Here is a 20,843-nt window from a genome sequence, read left to right as displayed (position 1 = left end):
AGTAGGATTCTTATTCAACAGAGAAACCGCATGCTCTTCTTACATTGTATTGTCATTTAATCATTTTCCAAATCTTATCCCTATCTCTTATCTCACCAATGTCGGAAAGAGATAAAACTAATCATATCAAGCACATAAATCATTTACAAATAAATATAATGCAATTAACTCCATGGCATTTGGGTTGGCTAACCAAGCACTATCTTTTGGAGTTTGTTTCCATAAACCTTAACTAAAATAGGCCACTCCCACTATGACTAGAGGAATACTGTTTCCTGAATGGCAGATAATTAAGTGGGCGGAGCTTGTTGTGTCGCACAGAACAATGTCACTGATTGCTTATCGTTGTCTCCCATTTTTTGTTACTGATTAAACAGTGAAGTGAAGTTATTTTTTTATATTTATTTATTTATATTACCTTCAATATATCCTTGCATTTTGGGAAGTATTGACGTGAAATTGAAAGTGGGGGGCAGAGGATGGCTTCTTGTCACTGGCTTGTGACCTAAGGTGTAATGATACCACATGTGTCGGCTTCCTCAAAAAATGCCCCAAACGATCAAAGTCAGTATCACTAGCGAAAGTTCATTAACTCATTAGGACCTTCCTGTGTATGCTGAGTTACCAATACATTTAGATGAGCAGAATACAAGTGTAGAAAGATTACGTCATGCATAACTTTCCGATATTTGCACATGTGCATTTAGTGATTCTCAATGCTGATTGGTCAACTGAAGCCAAAAGACATCAATGTACTTCTTTGTTGAGAAAAATATGAGATGATGTCATCCATTGTCCATGACGTCCCAAATTGTTTACATCAGGTCTTCTGAACAATAGGCAGCCTTTAGGTAAGGTTATCTCTAGGTTGACATTTTAAACTCCTTTTCTTCAATTTCTCTCTTAAAATGTCAATAAGTAATACACAGAATAACCTGCTCAGAACTTGGAACTATGAATTATCTGTCTCTCGTGTATAAATGGTCTTCTTCATTTATCTCTTGGGAAGAACACAAAGATGGCCGCCATACTGTATACCATATTGTCTGTAACCTGATGTAATAGGCATGAACAGGCTTGAAAAGAACAAGTTATGAACTTGAAAGCCATTTTGTGACATTTAATTCTATCTGCACTAGTATAATACTTAGGAATGTTCAATGTATAAACTGACTAAATTTCTAGTGTACCAATATGCTAGTATGATTATATAATATACATAACCTGCCGATGTACATCTCTACATCTTTAAAATATAGAAAATAAAAACATAAAAAGAGAGAAAAAAACCCAACAATTATTCACTTTGGACAGATAACCATAATTTGCATATCTCGGTGGTGGCTTTCTAATGGAGATAATTGAGTTTGAGCTGCATTACGAATATTTATGAGAGCGTGTCGCCATCAGCATGTTAGTTAAGTGAAATTATGAGATTCAAAATCAGCAGAACCTGTAACTGATAAGGGAGGTAACTTTGTGCTGCAAACTGCAGCGCCTTTGGCAACCCAACAAAACTAACAATAATAACATATTGACAAAAGAGAATTACTAAATCAACAAAGAACCGACAAAGTAATACGAGGAATTTCCATGTACCAAGATTGTTACCCGCCCTCTGTCAAATACCAACATGGAAGCGACTGCATGTTACAGCCACATTCTGCTGGAGAAAGCAGGCCCATCCAATTCCACATTGTTTACCATGTTCCTAGTACAGCAGTAGAACTAGGAACCTAGCTTTCATTTCCTGGTTGTAAGATGCAAGCTGTGAATGTGCCGCCCTAACCTGAGCCATCGAGTGAAACTTTCTCCATGTCTGGCCCATCCAGCTAATTTTAGTCTGGTCATGACTCTCATGGCCAATTTGGGATAAGTATGCTGCGAATTTTAATAATCACCAGCTGGGGGATTCCCATTGCCCAGGCCTCTTATGTTCATTAGGCAATCTGGAGATGCTCCACTCCTCAGCTGTGTGTAAACAGCCAGGTCCCGTGAACCCTGTCATGACATGCGAGATCTTCATTGTGGCTTGCCTCTCAGTTGTCTCCTTATCACAACTCATATGATAAAAAGGAAATCAAAACATTGTTATCTATTTCGATTATTTTGAAAACTAATCAAAGATCTAATGAATAAAAGGACAATTTTAAACCCAAAAATTTCATCAATGTTAACTGACTCAAATTAAAATTGTTTTCTATGCATTATCACTTTAAGACATTCATATAAAAAAATGTATATGTTTCAGGATCACATTTACATTTAGATGAAGGATTATTTCAGCACGCTTTGTTGTGACTTTCTGAACTTTGATGCAAGACTTTACTGGAACAAGTGTTGATGAAAATGTTGTTTTTTTTCAGAAATTTGAAGAATGTATTGAAAGAGTATTAATGCAATCAGCAAAACTGATCACATCATTCTTCGAGTTATTGAGCTGGACAAGATGGACAAGTGGCTAACGGTCTGAACAGATATACACAATCAGCCAGGTCACAGCTAAGGGAGATAATTTGGTGGTCACTTTTCAAGTACTTTCCTGGATCTATTCAGCACTTAATATGACAATAAGGTTTCCATTTGAGAAAGATCACCTGGGACTGTAACACCTTCTGCCAAAGAGTGATAAACAGTTATTGTAAAAAAAAGATAAATATAAATGTATCCTACTCAAAAAAAGTTAAAGAACACCCAATTCTTTCATATGACCGTAGTTAATCTGTGTTGCCATGATTTATAAATAATTGAGTCTGGACCAGAAAAACCAGTGGTTGATATTATGAGCAACATCCCATGTTGATGGCGAACGATAACACTCAACAAATGCCCAACCTACACTACACTCACTACAACAAGCATAGGTTGCTGGGGGAGGGTGAAAGGTAGGGGAGAGGGAAAGGTAAGGGGAGAGTGAAAGGTAGGGGAGAGTGAAAGGTAGGGGGAGAGTGAAAGGTAGGGGGAGAGTGAAAGGTAGGGGGAGAGTGAAAGGTAGGGGAGAGTGAAAGGTAGATGGAGAGTGAAAGGTAGGGGGAGAGTGAAAGGTAGGGGAGAGTGAAAGGTAGGGGGAGAGTGAAAGGTAGGGGAGAGTGAAAGGTAGGGGAGAGTGAAAGGTAGGGGGAGGAAAGGGAAAACCTATTACCACAGTTGTGTTCGCGTGTGTTTGCTTGCATGTGTGCGTATGTGCGTCTGTGCATCTCAATCACCACAGTAGAGATGTACTACAGACTGACTTTTCCCTTGGAATTTAAGTAGATATACAACTGCTAGCCTCTCAGTCTGTGCCACTTCTACCAGCATCAACAGTCTCTTGGCATCCTTTTCAGCTGACTTTGGTGTTGATGTATGGACTATAATTAGCCGAGCTTAAAACTATAAAAGCCAGAAAGACATTGTACTGGATGGTGTAGCCTTGCTCCAAGGCTGTACTGAAAGAAAAGTCCATGGATGTGTAATGATTCTATCCTCCTAATAGGCAAGTCTAGATATGTGGAGTGTACCGTCTCTTGTAGAGACAATGTATTCTTATTATTTACATAATCAAGAAATTATTATTTAAACTAATAATTATTGCCTTAGAGACTTGTGCAAGTCTATGGATAGTGGTTCTTGCTCTGGCAGGCTGTTTATTGGCTGGCTCTCTCAGCCACAAGACAATGAGAGGAGGGGCCTGGAGCGCTGGCCACTCCTTTCAGTCACTTCACACTGGGTTACCATTGGTTACAATACACTAACGAACTGCAGTGATTTTGATGGACACAATGTCATTAGGACATTTTCCTATCATCTTTTGATAGGATATTCTTCTATATAATTACCAAATATGAAAAATATTTGAGACTTTCTGGATCATGATCAGTCAATGTCCTTGAAAATGAATAATCTGAAACCGTGTTATCTTGATGCTTCCGTGACCCTATTTTGAACCATTGAACCACATGGTTACCATGTTTTTTTCAGGTGCTGTCTTGCCTTTGCATGTATTTGTGATGGGTGCCACCAGTCGGGGAGGATATGCTCACTTTTTCGGGAAAACTGGTTTAATAGTGCTAGCCCAGTGAGAAACCAGCCTGCGGATACCCCACTTAGATACATCATACTGACTGAGCCGACCAGACCTTCTTTTATATCCATAATGCCCAGTGTAACAGGCACAATATGGCTGAAATAATGCCGATGTGACGTTAAATCTTCTGACTCACTACCCAGCATAACAAGTACCATCTTTTAGTGAGTGAGTGAGTTTGTTTTTACGGCGCTTTTAGCAATATTCCTGCGATATCAGGGAGGAGGACACCAGAAATGGGCTTCACACATTGTACCCATGTCGGGAATTGAACCGGCTACCCGACCGCCCGTACCATCTTTTAACATCTTCTGGTATGACAGGGCCAGAAATCGAACAACCAACGTTCTGCTCTCTGGGTAGACGCGGATCGGTCTTTCACGTAAGGACTGTGACAAGGACCCCTGACTTCCATGTGTAATTCAGGAACACGGCAAAAGTAATGCACTTGTCTGAGGTGGTCCTATACCATAGGCTAGGTAGGTGCAGCGACATAACTGTGAGCTCGCACCACTGTGAGGCTTGTTTAGTAGGTAGCTGTAAGGTTGTAGAATCAATACTAAACTCCTCACACTGGCAGCATGAGACAAGCATGTCTGTTACATCTGTGTCAGCAGCGGTCATCAGCCTAGATCTTACGCAGAGGACTATTATCTCTGTGGACTCGATATAGACATGGGACCATGTCGCGATTCATCTTCCAATTGAACAGACGCCCAGTAGAGATGAAACAATTCACCAGTGCATCACGTCATCGTGCAATAAATACATCCAGTACCTTGTTCTCCATCATGACATACACACATCATTTATCAGACTTTTGTAATAGTATCAGTTCTTTTGAATTGTTGAAAAACTGGTATTGAATGACATTGTGGGTTTAATATTGACAAATTTAACATTCTATCTGATTAAGGATCCTTTTCCATTGAACCAACCTGATATTGTAACAGTATTCCTGGGGAAAAATATCTCTGGTTTACCTTTGTTTTGGCTAACAATAAACAATGATTGTGTACTTCGTCTTTGATTAGTGTACTGAGATATATATCGTATTGCAATTCTTTGTCATTACCAAATGCTGTTTATGTTTGTCTCTAACGTAACCATGGTAACTTAATTTCAACTTCTGATTCATCATCTTCTTTCCTTCAAAATGTTTACTCTTAACTATTTATTCATTCATATAACTTGAAATTATTCTTTGAAAATCAAGTGAAAATATCATAATGATAATACCACCTTCAGTTCCAAGCACAAAACCTATTTGCTTACAAACTAATCTCTTCAAATAACTATTAACGCATGGCCTTCCTAGCAGCTTAGAATGTGTCAACATGCAAAAACAATCATCAATATTTTTTTTTTTTCATCAGTTCATTCCGACAACTGTGTGGTGTGTGTTTTGAAATTCAACAGGAAAATTGACTTCATAAATCTTTAAAATAACCACAAAAGCAGATATGCGCTATATGTGTCTTCTATGCCATCTGCTGTCAATTCTTGGGTTGGGAGGGTAGGGTTACACCTCTCGGGTCCATTTATGGCCTATACAAATTCAAAAGGTCGCACCTTTTTCACCAATTTTAGCCCAAGTGAAAACACAGGATTAGCAAACACAACCCCATCCTGTGGCTGTAATCTTTGTTCATGCTGCGATTGGCAGTACGAGGGCTTTGTCATGGCTATAAGGGGCCACCCTGGCCCTTTCTGTACATTCTGCCTGGTCACCTGACCAGGTCATGTGACCCTCCCCCACTTGTTTGGCATGACACATCAAACGGCTTGAACTGTGTTGATATGTCCCGTCACTCCATCAGATTGACAAATACTTTCTCTTCAATGTCCCCATCACTGAATAGCAGGCCGTTTACAGGAAAACTTGTCTAAACATAAAGTAACACAATCAACTTATTTGGCCCATCTTTACACACACTGAACAGCATTAGAAATTAATGCTAGCCCACTAGTCTGTGGCTTGTAAAATAATCTAAAGGACTTTGGAATGAGAGGCTGTTCTGTACCAGCTGTCAAGTTCTATCTCAGAAAACGGAATTGCTTCCTGAACGACAAAACTATCAAGTCTTTATGATATACACAATGAGATTTAGAATGTTGTCAAATGTAACAAATGTTATATTTGGGATAACACTTTCTCAGTAAAGTACAGCTTCTAGTACTTTTTGTACTCCCATCCGGTATTCAAACCCACACTGATCATGCTGATAGTTAAAAAACATAGTAATTTGTAATTCAAAGAGTATTTGTTAAAATAGATATAAATATGGAGGCAAAAAAATCATAAAATTTCAGGAAAAATAACTCTCTAACGTCATTTTTACAGTGAGATAAATTTGAAAATTCTTAATTCGAGACTACCAACCATACCAGCTATTTATACCCCATCAACATGTCAACATGCAAACACCTCAAAGTAGAACATTCATCGTGTACAAAGTGTCAGTATACTCAAGCTGTATCTATTCAAAATTCATGAAATTCTAGTCTCTCTGTCACTTACTGTCCCCTGACGTACATGCTGAGACCCAATTATTCCCAGTAAATTATAAAGCTGAAATGAAAAATTACTTTGAATGCCTCATCAATCTACCATACTTTTATTGCATGATATATTACAACAATTACTGTACTACCAAGTAACAAACCACACCTAGTTTGTTATTGTAAAGAGGTGAATTAGTAAAATCTAAATATTTTTTACATTTGTATACTTATCCTGCATTAATCCTTAACGTAGTAATGCAGGATAAGTAAAAAATTTGAAGTTTACTCTCAGACATTATTGCTGTTTGAGAAATATAATTATTTAAAAAAGAAGAAGAGAGAAAGCAAACCCTTCTTAATATTTTCCACAAAAAGAAAATCCGCTAAACGCTTGTTAATGTTCACCAGCACAGTTTTTTTGAAAAGCTAACATTGAATAATCAAATTAACAACTAAATTGTGATTTTTTTTAAAATTATCACAGGCCTGAACTCTTTAAAAATATTGATCATTTGTAACATAATTCTTCCATCTGACAGCATGAAAATATTAAATATCTATTCAAATACGTTTCATCAGGATTGAAAAAAAAAACCAAAACCAAAAATTGCTCTTCTCAGATTGTCACATAAATCATTTGTAAATAACTACATTGCCCAAAATACCATATTTCTTTTGCAGCCTTCCACTTCTTGCATGACAGAACAGGACATGAAAATACCACCAATATCAATAATATCTGACCATAAAATAACTGTCCTTCTTTTCAAGGCCCTGACAAAATGTTGTACTTTTTCACAACCCTCCCTCCCGTGTCAGTCATGTTGGTTTTCTGCCAGCAAAAAAAAAGAAGCAGGCCCCAAAGATTAATCAAGGCGATGTAGCACCCAACTTTCCACTACCCATTGAGCCACAACCAGCAAATGATCTATACATTATGTCACAGTTTTTGTCCCCACCTTTCTAACCATATACCCCAAGAGATTTATACACCACATGTAGAAGCCATTACATGTTTTTCAGAACTAATGTGAGGAGGTTACATTACTTATATCTCTGTACTCTCACCTACAATTTATATTCACATCACACTAGGCTACCAGGGAGCGAGTCATCTCACTATTACTAACTAATGTTCTGTTTTATGCTGCAGATGTGACGCTCCGAGGAACATGCAGGGTTTAATCTTGACTTCCAAAAGTAGGGTCCATAGACTTAATATCAAGGGTCCTTGTAGGCAATATGAGGGTCCTGTGAAGTGATAAAATGGCGTAGTGTACTGTACGTTTAGTTTATTACTTTAGAGCCTGGAATGAATCAACGATCATGTGGACAGTGGTCATGATTGATGGATGAAATGACAGACACCAATGACTGCTTATGATGCGTTGTAGGAATATTATTGTACGTCTCTCGGGATGCAGTATATGTTTTTCTGAGCCCATTCTCTACATTTGTAGTACTGGACGCACATTTGTGATCATGTAATACCCTAACACGTCAATAAAGTCCCAAGTGTATTCGTTTTATCTGTGTCATTCTCACCTTTGGTATTAAACATTAAAGAGGCTGATCAGGATCATGTTTCTGACCTCGTAATAAGTCTGTTTTTATCTGTTTGTTGTTTAACGCCTCACTCAGCAATATTCCAGCTGTATGACGGTGGTCTGTAAATAATTGACTTTGGACCAGACAATTCAGTTGTTGACATCATGAGCATCGATCCACGCAGGTGGGATACGATGACATACATCAACTAAGTCAGCGAGCCTGACCACCCGAGTCTGACCACCTGATCCTGTTAGTCGCCTCTTACAACAAGCATAGTTGCCTTTTACGACAGGCCTTGGTTGCTGAAGACCTATTCTATCCCGGATCATCATTGGTCCGTTATAAGTCATATCCACCTCATCTGATTGACCTTCCTTTACAACCATGCAAAATATCTTATTTACCCTGCATGTTTAGCAATCTAAAAACAAATATCCTGTAGAACAGGTTCTGCCTTGGCTATGTAATTGAACAAATAACTTTTATCAGTTTTCCACTGATGGCAAAATACATGTAATCACTTGCATCCACAGTGATAGAAATTACCAGGAAGCTTTGTTAACATGGTTAAACATGTGTAGTCAAACCCTTCTACTAGCCCCTATGGACTCGAATAAGTCCTTACATTACAGTTTATAATGGTTGTTAAGGGAGGTTTCTCATCTTGGTGGTGTCAAGGTCTCATAAATACATGTCTTTGATGAGTGTGGTGATTCCTAAATAATATCATGTTAATCTGAAGAAAATGATCTTAGAAACCCTTGCCACTCAACAGCTAAAATATGTTTTGCTACGAAAGCTACTTTACCTACTCTCATTTCACTACTAACACTTCTTAAAATATTACGAGCCACAGGCTTATAGTTAATATTAAATCATAACCATATTTCATAAAATTATGTTAAACACACTAAGGAAATTATACCTTCACTACTCACATAAACCTGCATATATTCCATGTGGTTTTTATCTAGTCTATTTCTCAGGCACAAGAGAATAAATAAAAAAATGAATCCAACTCAAGTCCAGAATGGATTGGTCAGTCTAGATTACCTCAGCTCTAGTAATTATGCATTATCTGGTCCCCATTTGGCCAGTTCGGATTACCTCATCTCTAGGAATTATGTATCATCTGGGCTCCATTTGGCCAGTCTGGATTACCTCACCTCTAGGAATCATGTATCATCTGGGCTCCATTTGGCAAGTCTAGATTATCTCACCTCTAGGAATTATGTATCATCTGGGCTCCATTTGGCCAGTCTGGATTACCTCACCTCTAGGAATTATGTATCATCTGGGCTCCATTTGGCCAGTCTAGATTACCCCACCTCTAGGAATTATGTATCATCTGGGCTCCATTTGGCCAGGCTAGATTACCTCACCTCTAGGAATTATGTATCATCTGGGCTCCTTTTGGCCAGTCTAGATTATCTCACCTCTAGGAATTATGTATCATCTGGGCTCCATTTGGCAAGTCTAGATTACCTCACCTCTAGGAATTATGTATCATCTGGGCTCCATTTGGCCAGTCTAGATTACCTCACCTCTAGGAATTATGTATCATCTGGGCTCCATTTGGCAAGTCTAGATTACCTCACCTCTAGGAATTATGTATCATCTGGGCTCCATTTGGCCAGTCTAGATTACCTCACCTCTAGGAATTATGTATCATCTGGGCTCCATTTGGCCAGTCTAGATTACCTCACCTCTAGGAATTATGTATCATCTGGGCTTCATTTGGATCTTATTTTGTATTTTGTAGATATATATAAAAAAAAGAAAAAGATAATTTTATTTCTGGGACTAAATGTTCCACTAGTATCTACGTCACTATATGGCTGAAATAATGCTGATGCGGCAGTAAAATTTGAACTCCCCCCTCTAGTATTACCCAGGATAGTCCTGGCTGAGTAAGGTGTGGAGTGGGGCTCCACATGGGCACAGTAGGGGTAACATAAACCAGATACTGACGGGCACATCTCCCTCCCACAAGCTGGTTGAACCATAGTACTGGTGTGTCGGTGCTTATCTTCCACCATCACAGTCACACGGAAGACTTTTAGGGCCATTTTGTTTTTTCTTGAAATTTCAAGATACTCAGTTGAAATATCAAGATGTTATATTGAAATTTCAAGATATTTAGCTGAATTTTCAAGATACTTAGCTGAATTTTCAAGATACATATTAAGTTGAAATTTCAAGAAAATGAAAATTATAATTTTGAAATTTCATGTTAGTAAATTTCAAGAAAAAAATGGCCCTAAAAAGGAGGAAAATCAGGCAGTCAGGCAAATCAACACCAACAAATACACTGATATAAATGTTTGGAAACTGAAGTGTGAAACCATATTGAAAGCCATGTTATTGGAACTCCGCTGAACTAATCCTACTAACAGATGGAGAGTTCACACATCGCCTCATGTCCAAAGCTAGAATCTCAGCTAGAGTAACGATCATGTCATCTTGAAAATAAATTATACACTGACCTTAACCAATAAGCCATGTGACTGCAATTCTAAACAAACTACCGGTAATAAAGGCTACCAGTTAGCTGAAATACGTGTCTTAAGCCAAGCTTTCACAGACATAAATAATTGACATTGTGAGGGTTGATCTTTCTGTCTGCCTTACACAGTATTATCTAAGCCACTTCTTCAACTGACAATCAGACAAAATGAAGTCAGGTCTTGCTCAGTTCCATAATTCCTCGAAGACTGCAGATCACAAGAGTCATCTAGCTGTTTCATCATTTCCTGGACATACTCACTTACTCTTCACTTTCTCAAATTCACGCAAAATTACAATTTCCTGATTCTAATTGCACTGGAAACTATGGCAACAGAGGAATAAGAAATTTAAGCCATTTGAGGAATGGCCTGATATGGTTATCTGTGTTGATTGGGTCCTAGATAAACAGCACACGGCAATCTTTTTTTCTGGCTGGCTTTCATGACCACGGCTTTCATCAAATACACATAAAAAATAGTTATGCCTTAAAGTATGACATACCTTTGCATTCGTTCTTAAAGCAACACTTAAAGATTCAAAATTGAATGGCCTACGCTGGTTCTTTCAACACTTTAAAGATAGTGACAGAACATATTTTCAGGACGACCTTCCCCAAACCATCCTGGCTGCTTCAAAGAATGACAGTACATCACTGTGTTAGAATGAAGAGTCTTGAGGGCAAGAGGATTTTTGCTTTAGTTTTTTAAAAAAGCCTAGGTTCCCTTCTAAATCTAAATCCTTAATTCTGAACACTGTTTAAGTTCAGGTGATTTTTTCCCTTACCTTTACAGAACAATGTAACACATTATGTGATCAAATTTCACTTACAATAGCAACGGTAGAACAGGATCGACCTAGTATTCGAAACTAAGTACCTTTGGCTGGCAAACTAGGAACTATTTGTAATATTGCTCCAAATTGTGACTTTTTAAAGTTCTTATTTTCTTAATTTCAGAGGTATTTTAATATATGAGCCTCTCCCTCTGTTATGATTCTGTTATTAGCAACCTCCAAGCCAAGTGATCACAGCTTCATCAGCATGAACTGGGAAATAATTCTTTTTTATTTGGGACTTCTTACTGAAACTGGCCGCAGACCTGGGGACAAATATTAATTTCAGGAAGCTGTTTTCATTAAGTGTGTAAATTTTCAGATGAACTTTCCATAAAACTCAACAAAAATCTGAGATTTCTGTAAATATTATATCTAGGTATTGTGAAGACTACTCCTCTCCAACAAAGTCCTGAAACTTGAAGTTGAATCACTGTGGAACTGTGGCTCCTGCTATAGTACAGTATTGTATAGAATACATGTTGTAGTTGCTTTGTGTACAGCTAAAACGTGTTACAAACAATGAATAATGAATACAAAACACTTAACATACATGAAACATTGAAAGACTTGATGACATAAAAAAAAACCGGTACTGGTAGCCATTTAAAAATACATGCCATATGACGAAGGCCACAAACTGGTAACAAAAAACACTGATTATGTTAAAAGCACCAATATAATTACACCATCAGAGATATTACTAGGTTACAACTACAAGAAATCAGCTGATTAGAGACTGGAACAAAATATGGAAAATAAATTATTAAAATCAATATTTTTTTCATCAAGGAAACAACGCTGTAATAGTCAGTTCTTGAATTTCAAACATTTCAAGACAGTTTTTCCAGTGTCAATCCCAAAGCATTTTTACTAGAAATACAAGCTAACACTTTCCAAATGAGACCTTTTTCTCTCCAGTTATAGCTACCAGTTGGGACAAGTAGTTCAGTAGTTTTCCTCCACAGAAAACATGCTGTCTTTGTTAAAATGAAGATTAAAAAAAGAAACATGTTTTTTTCTTTAAGAATGGAGAAATTCAAGCATTGCTCTACACCAAACAACCCCCCTCATTGTGTGGCCGGCACATTTTATACATTTTGTGTGTGGACAACCGTAATGAGTAGCACTATTCATCACATGCTGCAGGTATTAACATTCAAACAGTGTGGAAAAAAAAGAACTTTATGATTATCTCTTAATTGTGAAATTCTTTCCGACAGAAGAAATATCACTATATTCAGTTGTCAGTAATGATAGATAGTGTTATTATCTGACAATCAAGATGAATCACAGAGTATCAACATTTAACATTATATTTCCCAAAAAAAGAAACCTCAACAGACATGACAGATGTTATAAACATGGCAAATACGATGTCAAAAAAATATTGTTAGATGGTTAAAGATTGGAATTGATTTGTTTGAATATATATTATAAAATTTGCACAGAAAGTTTGAAATATTGGCAAAATGGCACACTTAATTCTGGGTGAACCTCTTAAAATAGATTTGATTCTTGTGCACATCATATGAAAGCAAAATATATGTATTTGATTTATCCATATGTTGGTATAAAGAACAAAAGATCGTCTGGTCTTTGAAATGCATTTAGAAGTGATAAAAATACGGAAGAGAAATATCTGATGAAGGAGTAAGCTTTTACTCCAATACATTGTGTTCCTCAAAATAAAGAAGTTGACATCCATATATTCTCTTCCTTAAAAGATTGTCATTGTCATTTTTTACAGTATAACAAAATACATTGTAAACTTAAGCAGAAGACAAAAATATATTAAACCCGAAAATTCACAATCAACATCACGCAAAAAATGACTGCATTAACTAATGGCTATTTTGTGTAATAAAAAAAAGAAGAAAGAAATGATATCAGAGTCACATGCTGATGTGGGGAAAAGTGTACAATCATATTTTCAAGCATGAACTTTAAATTGCTTTTGCCAAGTATTATCCTGTAAATTAATGAAAGTTATGTTAACAAAAGTAAAACAGGATGCCTAACATGGAATTTCTTTAGAGGTCTAGGGAAATCCCTCCTAAGCATCTGGAGATTCTGTTAAGCAGGAGGTGCCTAAATGGTGCCAGTTGATGATTCCAAAACAGAAAAGAAAAATTCACTTTCTTATCCATCATCTGCTAACACTGCAGTTTACGATACATTATCCATATTGATATGTATACACAGGCCACAACTGTTGCCATAGTTTCTGCACACAAATATATTTCTTGCACTGTGAAAATACACATGACTAGCTGATGCAGCTTAAACAATATTCAGTATTATTCAACCCCCACTGTGTAACACCTTGACAACCTGGGGTCCCACCATTGTATTCATACAGGACATTCAACAAAATGTGCTGCAATTCACATTCACCCCATTACCACAAATCAAAATTATATTTTTTCCAACTTCAAAGGAATTTGTCTGTCCACATACAAAATATCTTTAAAAGAATTTTTTTTACATGTTTGTTAAATTATTAAGACGGTTATAACAGAATGAATGTTGAATGTCATAAGAACTATTTAATAGACATGGTAAGAAAAGAATATGCCATATTGAAATACGGAGATGTGTGTGAATCTGACCCCTTCTCCGTTCCTTTCTCAAGTGTTTCCTTGCATCACCAGATAAGCTTGAACCATAATGTTTCTAAGTTTTGATTCATTGTGTAAACAATTCTGAAATATTATTTGAAACACTACCTGGCTTGCAAATTGAACAGGAAGTAAAAGGTGAGTAGTTTGCATTATAAGTGTGTAGTATTTCTGGATCAGATACACGGGTTAGAGGATTGTATCTTCAGCAAAGATGGCATCTCGGACTCCTAATGTCTGCCAGCACACTGTCTAAATAAACATGTTCACATATCACCCAACAAGAGTATGACAGAGAATGAAGGATAACCAGTTAGATAAATCAGTTAGTTTAAAGTTTGATAACAAGTTCCTCATTCTGACACGCTACTGTTGGATTAGAGATATGCTTGCAGGGTTTTCCTTGACTTACAAATTATTTTAAACTTGCATGCAATATGAGTTTCCTGTAAAGTAACGAAATGGCGTCATTAACTGTATGCTTGGACAATTAGAGCCTAGAAAGAATCAACGACCATGTGGACAGTGTTCATGATTGATGGATGAAATGACAGACACCCATAACTGCTCTTGTAACCATGGTAACACTATAGGTACAATGAATATTATTATATGTGTCCCTTTGGATGCAGTATATTCTTTTTCGGAGTCCAATCTCAACATCTGTGAGTTGCGTAAATCCCTGTCCTTGGATGGTATATAATATATCTAATATATCTTTACACAGTTAGATTCTGTCTGCAAATACCTAAGAGTGATAACTACATGTAACAAACGTATGATCGGATGATTAGACAATCTACATTTAATCATAATATATGAATACTGTCTGAGAGATGGCAGTTGGTAGAGTAGCAGAGTCTGTAATGATGCAGGCTGTTTTGAAACCGACATGGATGCATGTTCACACAATATTTTTATGTGCTTATTTTTCAGATGAGTAGCAAGTTCCTTAAACACTTTAGAGCCAAGAGTCTGATTTCTATCACAGGGTTGTGATAATCTGGTTAACAATGATAATCGGTATAAATGTGCTGTTATCAAATTAGTGGCGCTAAATGATGGACTGGATCCAACACAACATTCACGTGACCAGACTTGGTGACTGGAATATCCAGCAGGTTTTACAGAATATGCAAATTTTCACAAAAACTACAAGGAAGCTCCAGTGTTCCAAACTTATCCCATTGTGTTACAAGTACTAAGGTAGAAATTACAAATGTAGCTACTGTATTAGACGTAATAAGCGTCCAAGGCGATATTTGCTAATATATTGGCTAGTGAACAATCCCAATTAGCGCCCATTCCGATTAATCAATGTACACTTATTTATTTGTGTATAATACGCACTCATGTGTTATATGCAACCTTAATTATGGGCAATTAAATTCTGGAAAATACATCTGCCGTGTATAATACACACAGACTTTTCTTTTGTATCATTTCAGGCTGTCAGCATAAACCATGAAATTTATGCTCTTTCAACTCTGTTTTTTCTCTCACCAAAATTATATTCTTATAAGAGCCCCCTATTTCTAATTTTGAGAGCGCACTGGGCGCTTATTATGTCAAATATGGTATATAATATTCAATATAATGGGTACTTGGTGGATGGTATTACTTGTAAGCCACAAACAGTTGTATAGTTACCTGACCAACTGAGAACTAGTTAAGATTTGTCAGTGTGAACATAATGTCTGCTAAAAATAGTATATTTTAGTGGATGTCTCATGACTAGCTCTAGATAAAGAAATACAGGTAGAGCATATTATTATGAACATTTTAAAAAGACCTTCAAAAGATGTCTTTTAATTCAACATTCTGGGACATTAGATAAAAGGCTTTACCTCAAACATATTCACTGAATTGATAATTCAGGGAGGGACATAACCACAGGTCAGAAACTAGTGAAAATAAAGTTGTTTTACCCCCAAATCTAGTTATTTTACATAAACCACTTGTCAATGGTCGACTAGCTAGATATGGCCAATTGTGTCTATCCTGGATACGGTCAAAATATTTGAACCAACAATAATTAACAAAATAATATTTCACAGGGAGAGTTGAAAATCTTCCTAATTGTCACTGACTGTGTGTACACATTGACAAAAATCAGATTTCATATCCCATCATAAATGTGAAAAAACTGATGCTCCAGCCAGGACTGTTGTTCAATGTCTGTGCAGACAGGATGATTAATGGAGGCCGGGTGTGATTGCTCAGAATCTCCACAGCTCAATAGAGAGGAGAATCCTTTCTTCCCGCTGGCTGTGAGACTCGTCCAGCACAAGGTAGTGTCCCCCATCATGAATAGACTGACCTCCCCACAACCATCATCTGTCATCCCACATCTGTTGTCCTGATCACACACTTTCCAATCGGCCCATGGCAGTTCTACCACACTTTTTATTTATTTCTTGTTGATTTACATTTTTTTCAACATTTACAAAGGTTGAAATATTTAACATCTCCAAGAACATTTTATTGCACATTTAAAAATGATGAAAGAGTAGGAAGAAGATTGCAGTAAAACACTTGTGCATGTTTTCCATTAATGATTTGTAAAAGAAGGTACTATTTATGGACAGTTGATTATGACCTGAAAATATTGTAGTTACACCAAAATACATGCACAGATGTCTGTATTACTTGAATATTGATGGTATAAAACTAAACATTACATTATTTTCTTTGAAACTACTGTTTTTCCTGAACGTTTAATATTTCATTTCAAGCCCGAATTTTAAAATGTCCCACTGTATCAAAACAGTTTAAAGATATATAATCATTCATTTAATATCAGTTTACACTTGATGTCATATAAAAAGACACACGATAAAGCAAATTAAATATTTGTGATACCAGACATTGTTCACTGCGGCAAAAAGATCATGCTAATGATCTCTTCTCTCAATCCGGCTGCTTTCAGTTATTTTCCTAGTAAAATGGAAAACATAGTTTGCTGCCCGATTGATGCAGTTTTTCCTATGACCCAAGCAAATCAATGTGAAGCTCTGGAGAATCCACTACACAAGTGTCTCCTACTTTAATGTGAGGATGTTGTCATGTTGAGGATGGAAGTTATCACTGTAGGAAACAATACACCTGAAAACATACTCTTCCTTTCTTTCATGTTGATTAAGGGTTCCATATGTCTTCCTTGTCTTGTTTACCATTCAAGAATGATAAAAATAGCAGATTTAACATATAAATAGCAGAGATAATGGATAAGGTAAAAGTACAAAGCAAAAAATCAAAAACAAAAGATTACTGCATATGAAAAACCTTTATCTTTGTACAATAACTCTGATAATAAAGTGAAGTTGTACTGTGCACACCTATTCAAATTATTCTGGTAATCATATTATATAATTTAGATATAATTATAATCACAGTTTTAAATAGGCCTTTTTAAAAGAATTTACACAAGCTTTTTTTCAGGAAATATCTACTTTTAAATAATTAATTTGTTACAATCTGCTGAAAAGGGAAATACTATCAAGGAAACAAAGCCATATTAAGCATTCAACATCAAGGATCAAAATCAAGGGTTTCTTATCATATTCCTAATGTTAAAAATTAAAGATTTATGGAGATCCTAGATTCAAATACCATAGGATATTTCCTAAAAGACCCCCTTATATTTGAACAATTATTTTAACAAAAACACGGACGTTCAAAACCTTACAAAACTGATGAACTTAACATAGGCAAAATCAAATTGACACATATGTCTACGCCACAAAGTATGTGAGTGAAATTACTAACACAGAAAGAGCATTAATATTTAACTTAAACTGCATGTATTTTGTTTGAGAAAGCAGTTACAGAGATTGGTTGTAACAGAATTTTTCAAGCCCAATAAAATGGATAACAGCTTAACTGCAACAGGGATTCAATTAGATTCACGATAAGAAATCAATTGGTGAAGTAAAAGATTAATGCCATAATCACTTTTAGCCCAATCTGACAGTTTGCACCAGGTGATTTCCCACAAGGTATTTGTCCTCAGACTGGTATAGGAAGAAACCAAATTGTTTCATTGAAAGTCACATTAGCAATTTTCTTTCAAAATCAGAAAGGGTTACTACACTGAATACCTTAGAATATGAAACATTACAGCAGCACTGGCTGACATATTGTTGATTTATTCCCTCTTCTCAAGCTGATGGTATAGTTTAGCACACTTGACGTTACAACAATGGAAATGTGATAAAGTATCATTTCACAAATCTAATAGCTATCAATATGTGATCTATTACAACTAACTCCAAATATATTGTCTATCCAAAAATGGGTTTAACAGAGCAATATGAATAACTCTTAAAAACCTTAAATTCTCTTGGATTTTATGGCTTAACAGTAATTATGGCATTAACGTACACCTGGCAATTCCATACCTGCTTAAATTTGCATTAACTATGTACAGAATATTAGCGCTGCTTTTGTAAATATCAGATATTACTGCTTCCAAAGACTAGGTTCCACCTGTAAATATGTATTCAAAAGTCATAAAACAAGAGTTAAAAGTGTCCGGACTGTCATTTTAGGCTCCTTAAAAGGGAAATTCTTTTCATGAAAGAATCTTTGGTGTTATCTATTATGCAAGATGAAATAGTTTGACAGGATTATTAGTAATATCATTTTTACCGTTATTTCGTCCTCAGAGATAAGAGAAGCCTAATCTACTTAAATAAATCAAGAAAATACCTGCTCAATGAAAACAGGCAGAGCTGACACAAATAATATTTGAAAAGTTTGTTTTCAAATATGAAGAAGCTCAGTGCAATATTTTGAAAAATATTATTCTACAGTCAACAAAAATATTACCAACACTGAACAAAGTCATTTTGATGCAAAACAAACTCTTGAGTACAGAATCACATCAGACACTGCTACCAACCACAGCAGGGTCTAAAAAAATTCATAAGAAGATCTTACAGAATACAAATTTGATTTAAATGTATTTATTCTTATGATTGGAAAACAATTAAAATATATTCAGTCTCAAACATGTAGATTGCCAAAAAAAGCCAATGCGTGTGTGGAGATGGGTAGTACCATGTAATCTCTTGTGTATTGCTAGTTGCTTAATGGTCCACAAGGCAAATAGCACCAATCACAGCTACAGGTGCAATTTGTCTTAATTGTTTGTTACATGTATGTTGAGACAAAGACAATTGCCTAATCAGCAAAATCAGATGATAGGCTACTGACAAATGGTAAGTGATCCAATCATGTTCCAGCACGGAGGGAAAACCTTAGATGTCTTCCATGAAGAATGTCAAATAAAACATCACGTTGGTTTTATAAATGTATAACAGTTGGACTTGTGTCTGAGAGATGTAATGCAGTAGCTGAATTTGATGCAGATGAAAGAACTTGAGCTGACCCCTGCCAACATGGATCTCAAGGGAGAGAGGGACCGAGCCCCCCCTATACATATGCTAATGCAACACACGCCGAGTGTTTAGCCACAGCCTTGTGTGAGAGTCCGTCTAAACCTCGCCCATCCCAGCCCATGACACGAATAAACACTGAATAAATGACAAATACTTACTCTTCTTTAGGTTCACTAATATCTTGCTTAGATGCTCTCCTCTTCCTCTTTTGGATTTCTGGAGGTATTTTGTCTTTCCTTGATCGTAAAGTTGGGATGGATGGTTTAGGAAACGCAGGCAAGCCTTGTGGCTTCACGCTGCACCCATTAATTTTAGGCATTTTTTCATGCTTTGACACGGTAGATTCCAATGGGTCACAATTTTTATCTCCAAATAAACAATTATGATTGATGCCATTTTTCTTCACCATATCGAACAACACAGGATCGGTATTCCTTTCAGCTAAATCCTCACTATCTAATGAACCATTATCTCCCATGCACACCGCCGCCATCTTGAACACCACCATCCCTCTGACGTCATCATAACATGCGTGGATTTCCTCACGCGCCGGTAAGGGGTTTCCCAATGTTTACATTTCAATTAGATATATTTAAAAACTTTATAGAAAGTAGTTTATTCGGAGGTATTCAAAGTTGGTAAATCAATATATTTCATAATGACAAGTGAAAACCTGTATTTCAAAAACTCTTCCAACATTATTTTCGGGCACCTGTCACTTCACTTCAGAGCCCGCGAACCATTGTGACGTCACTGATATATATAGGGAATTCCACAAATCACGTGACAAAGGGGTTTTCCAAGATGGCAGCATGCACTAACGTTGTCTCGAGGATGTAAAAGATTTACAATTCATTAACATGTAAGTGTTTGATCGTGGATCAGGTAACAGCCGAGCCCACAGTCTCTGGACTTTTAAAACAAATTTGACTTTCGAATCGATATTAAACAACAGTGTGCACCAGAACGGAAAGCATCAATAGAATGTCCCCCTTATTTTTTTTTGAAATGGCATATTACACCAAGGCAATTTGCTCTGTCAATAATTGTAACCTGATTTCCCCCTTTATCCTTGCTTTGGAATGTAGACATATTCATGGCTGCCTGTTAATATTGATTTATTATGATGACAAGTGATAGGAAGCAATTAAATTTTTTTGCTGGCCAACAAAGTGCACTGTGTATTGCCGTGACAGTTGGACCCCTCAAGTAAATTACTTACACGACACTTTGGATGAGACTAATCTGGACATATTTCTTAAAGTGTATTTGTGTTACTTCTGTATATTACTTGTGTGTGTCATTGTGTGTCAATAAGAATAGGCCTATGCAAGCACACTATTCTGTGCAGCGGGAAGT

The 20,843-nt window shown here is 36.5% G+C and overlaps 2 protein-coding genes across 2 annotated transcripts in view; one reads left to right on the top strand and one right to left on the bottom strand.

Annotated features, from left to right (window-relative positions):
• The window catches only part of LOC124140331 (zinc finger protein aebp2-like), a 66,576-nt gene extending 46,593 nt beyond the window's left edge, over positions 1–19,983 (bottom strand). Inside the window, exon 1 of the mRNA XM_046507861.2 lies at positions 19,643–19,983. Within this exon, the coding sequence (XP_046363817.1) occupies positions 19,643–19,977 (335 nt within the window). The 5' untranslated portion in view covers positions 19,978–19,983. The remainder of the gene's footprint in view (positions 1–19,642) is intronic.
• Positions 19,984–20,250: 267 nt separating this feature from the next.
• Positions 20,251–20,843, top strand: part of LOC124140327 — a 30,097-nt gene continuing 29,504 nt past the window's right edge. The window contains exon 1 of the mRNA XM_048383719.1: positions 20,251–20,346. The gene's annotated coding sequence lies outside the window, so the exon portion shown is untranslated. The remainder of the gene's footprint in view (positions 20,347–20,843) is intronic.

The sequence above is a fragment of the Haliotis rufescens genome, unplaced genomic scaffold (genome assembly GCF_023055435.1).
Source record: "Haliotis rufescens isolate VD_foot unplaced genomic scaffold, xgHalRufe1.0.p SCAF_5, whole genome shotgun sequence".
Classification (NCBI taxonomy): Eukaryota; Metazoa; Mollusca; class Gastropoda; order Lepetellida; family Haliotidae; genus Haliotis; species Haliotis rufescens.
The sequence above is the reverse complement of the archived record's forward strand: the minus strand, read 5'-3'. Positions and strand labels throughout refer to the sequence as shown.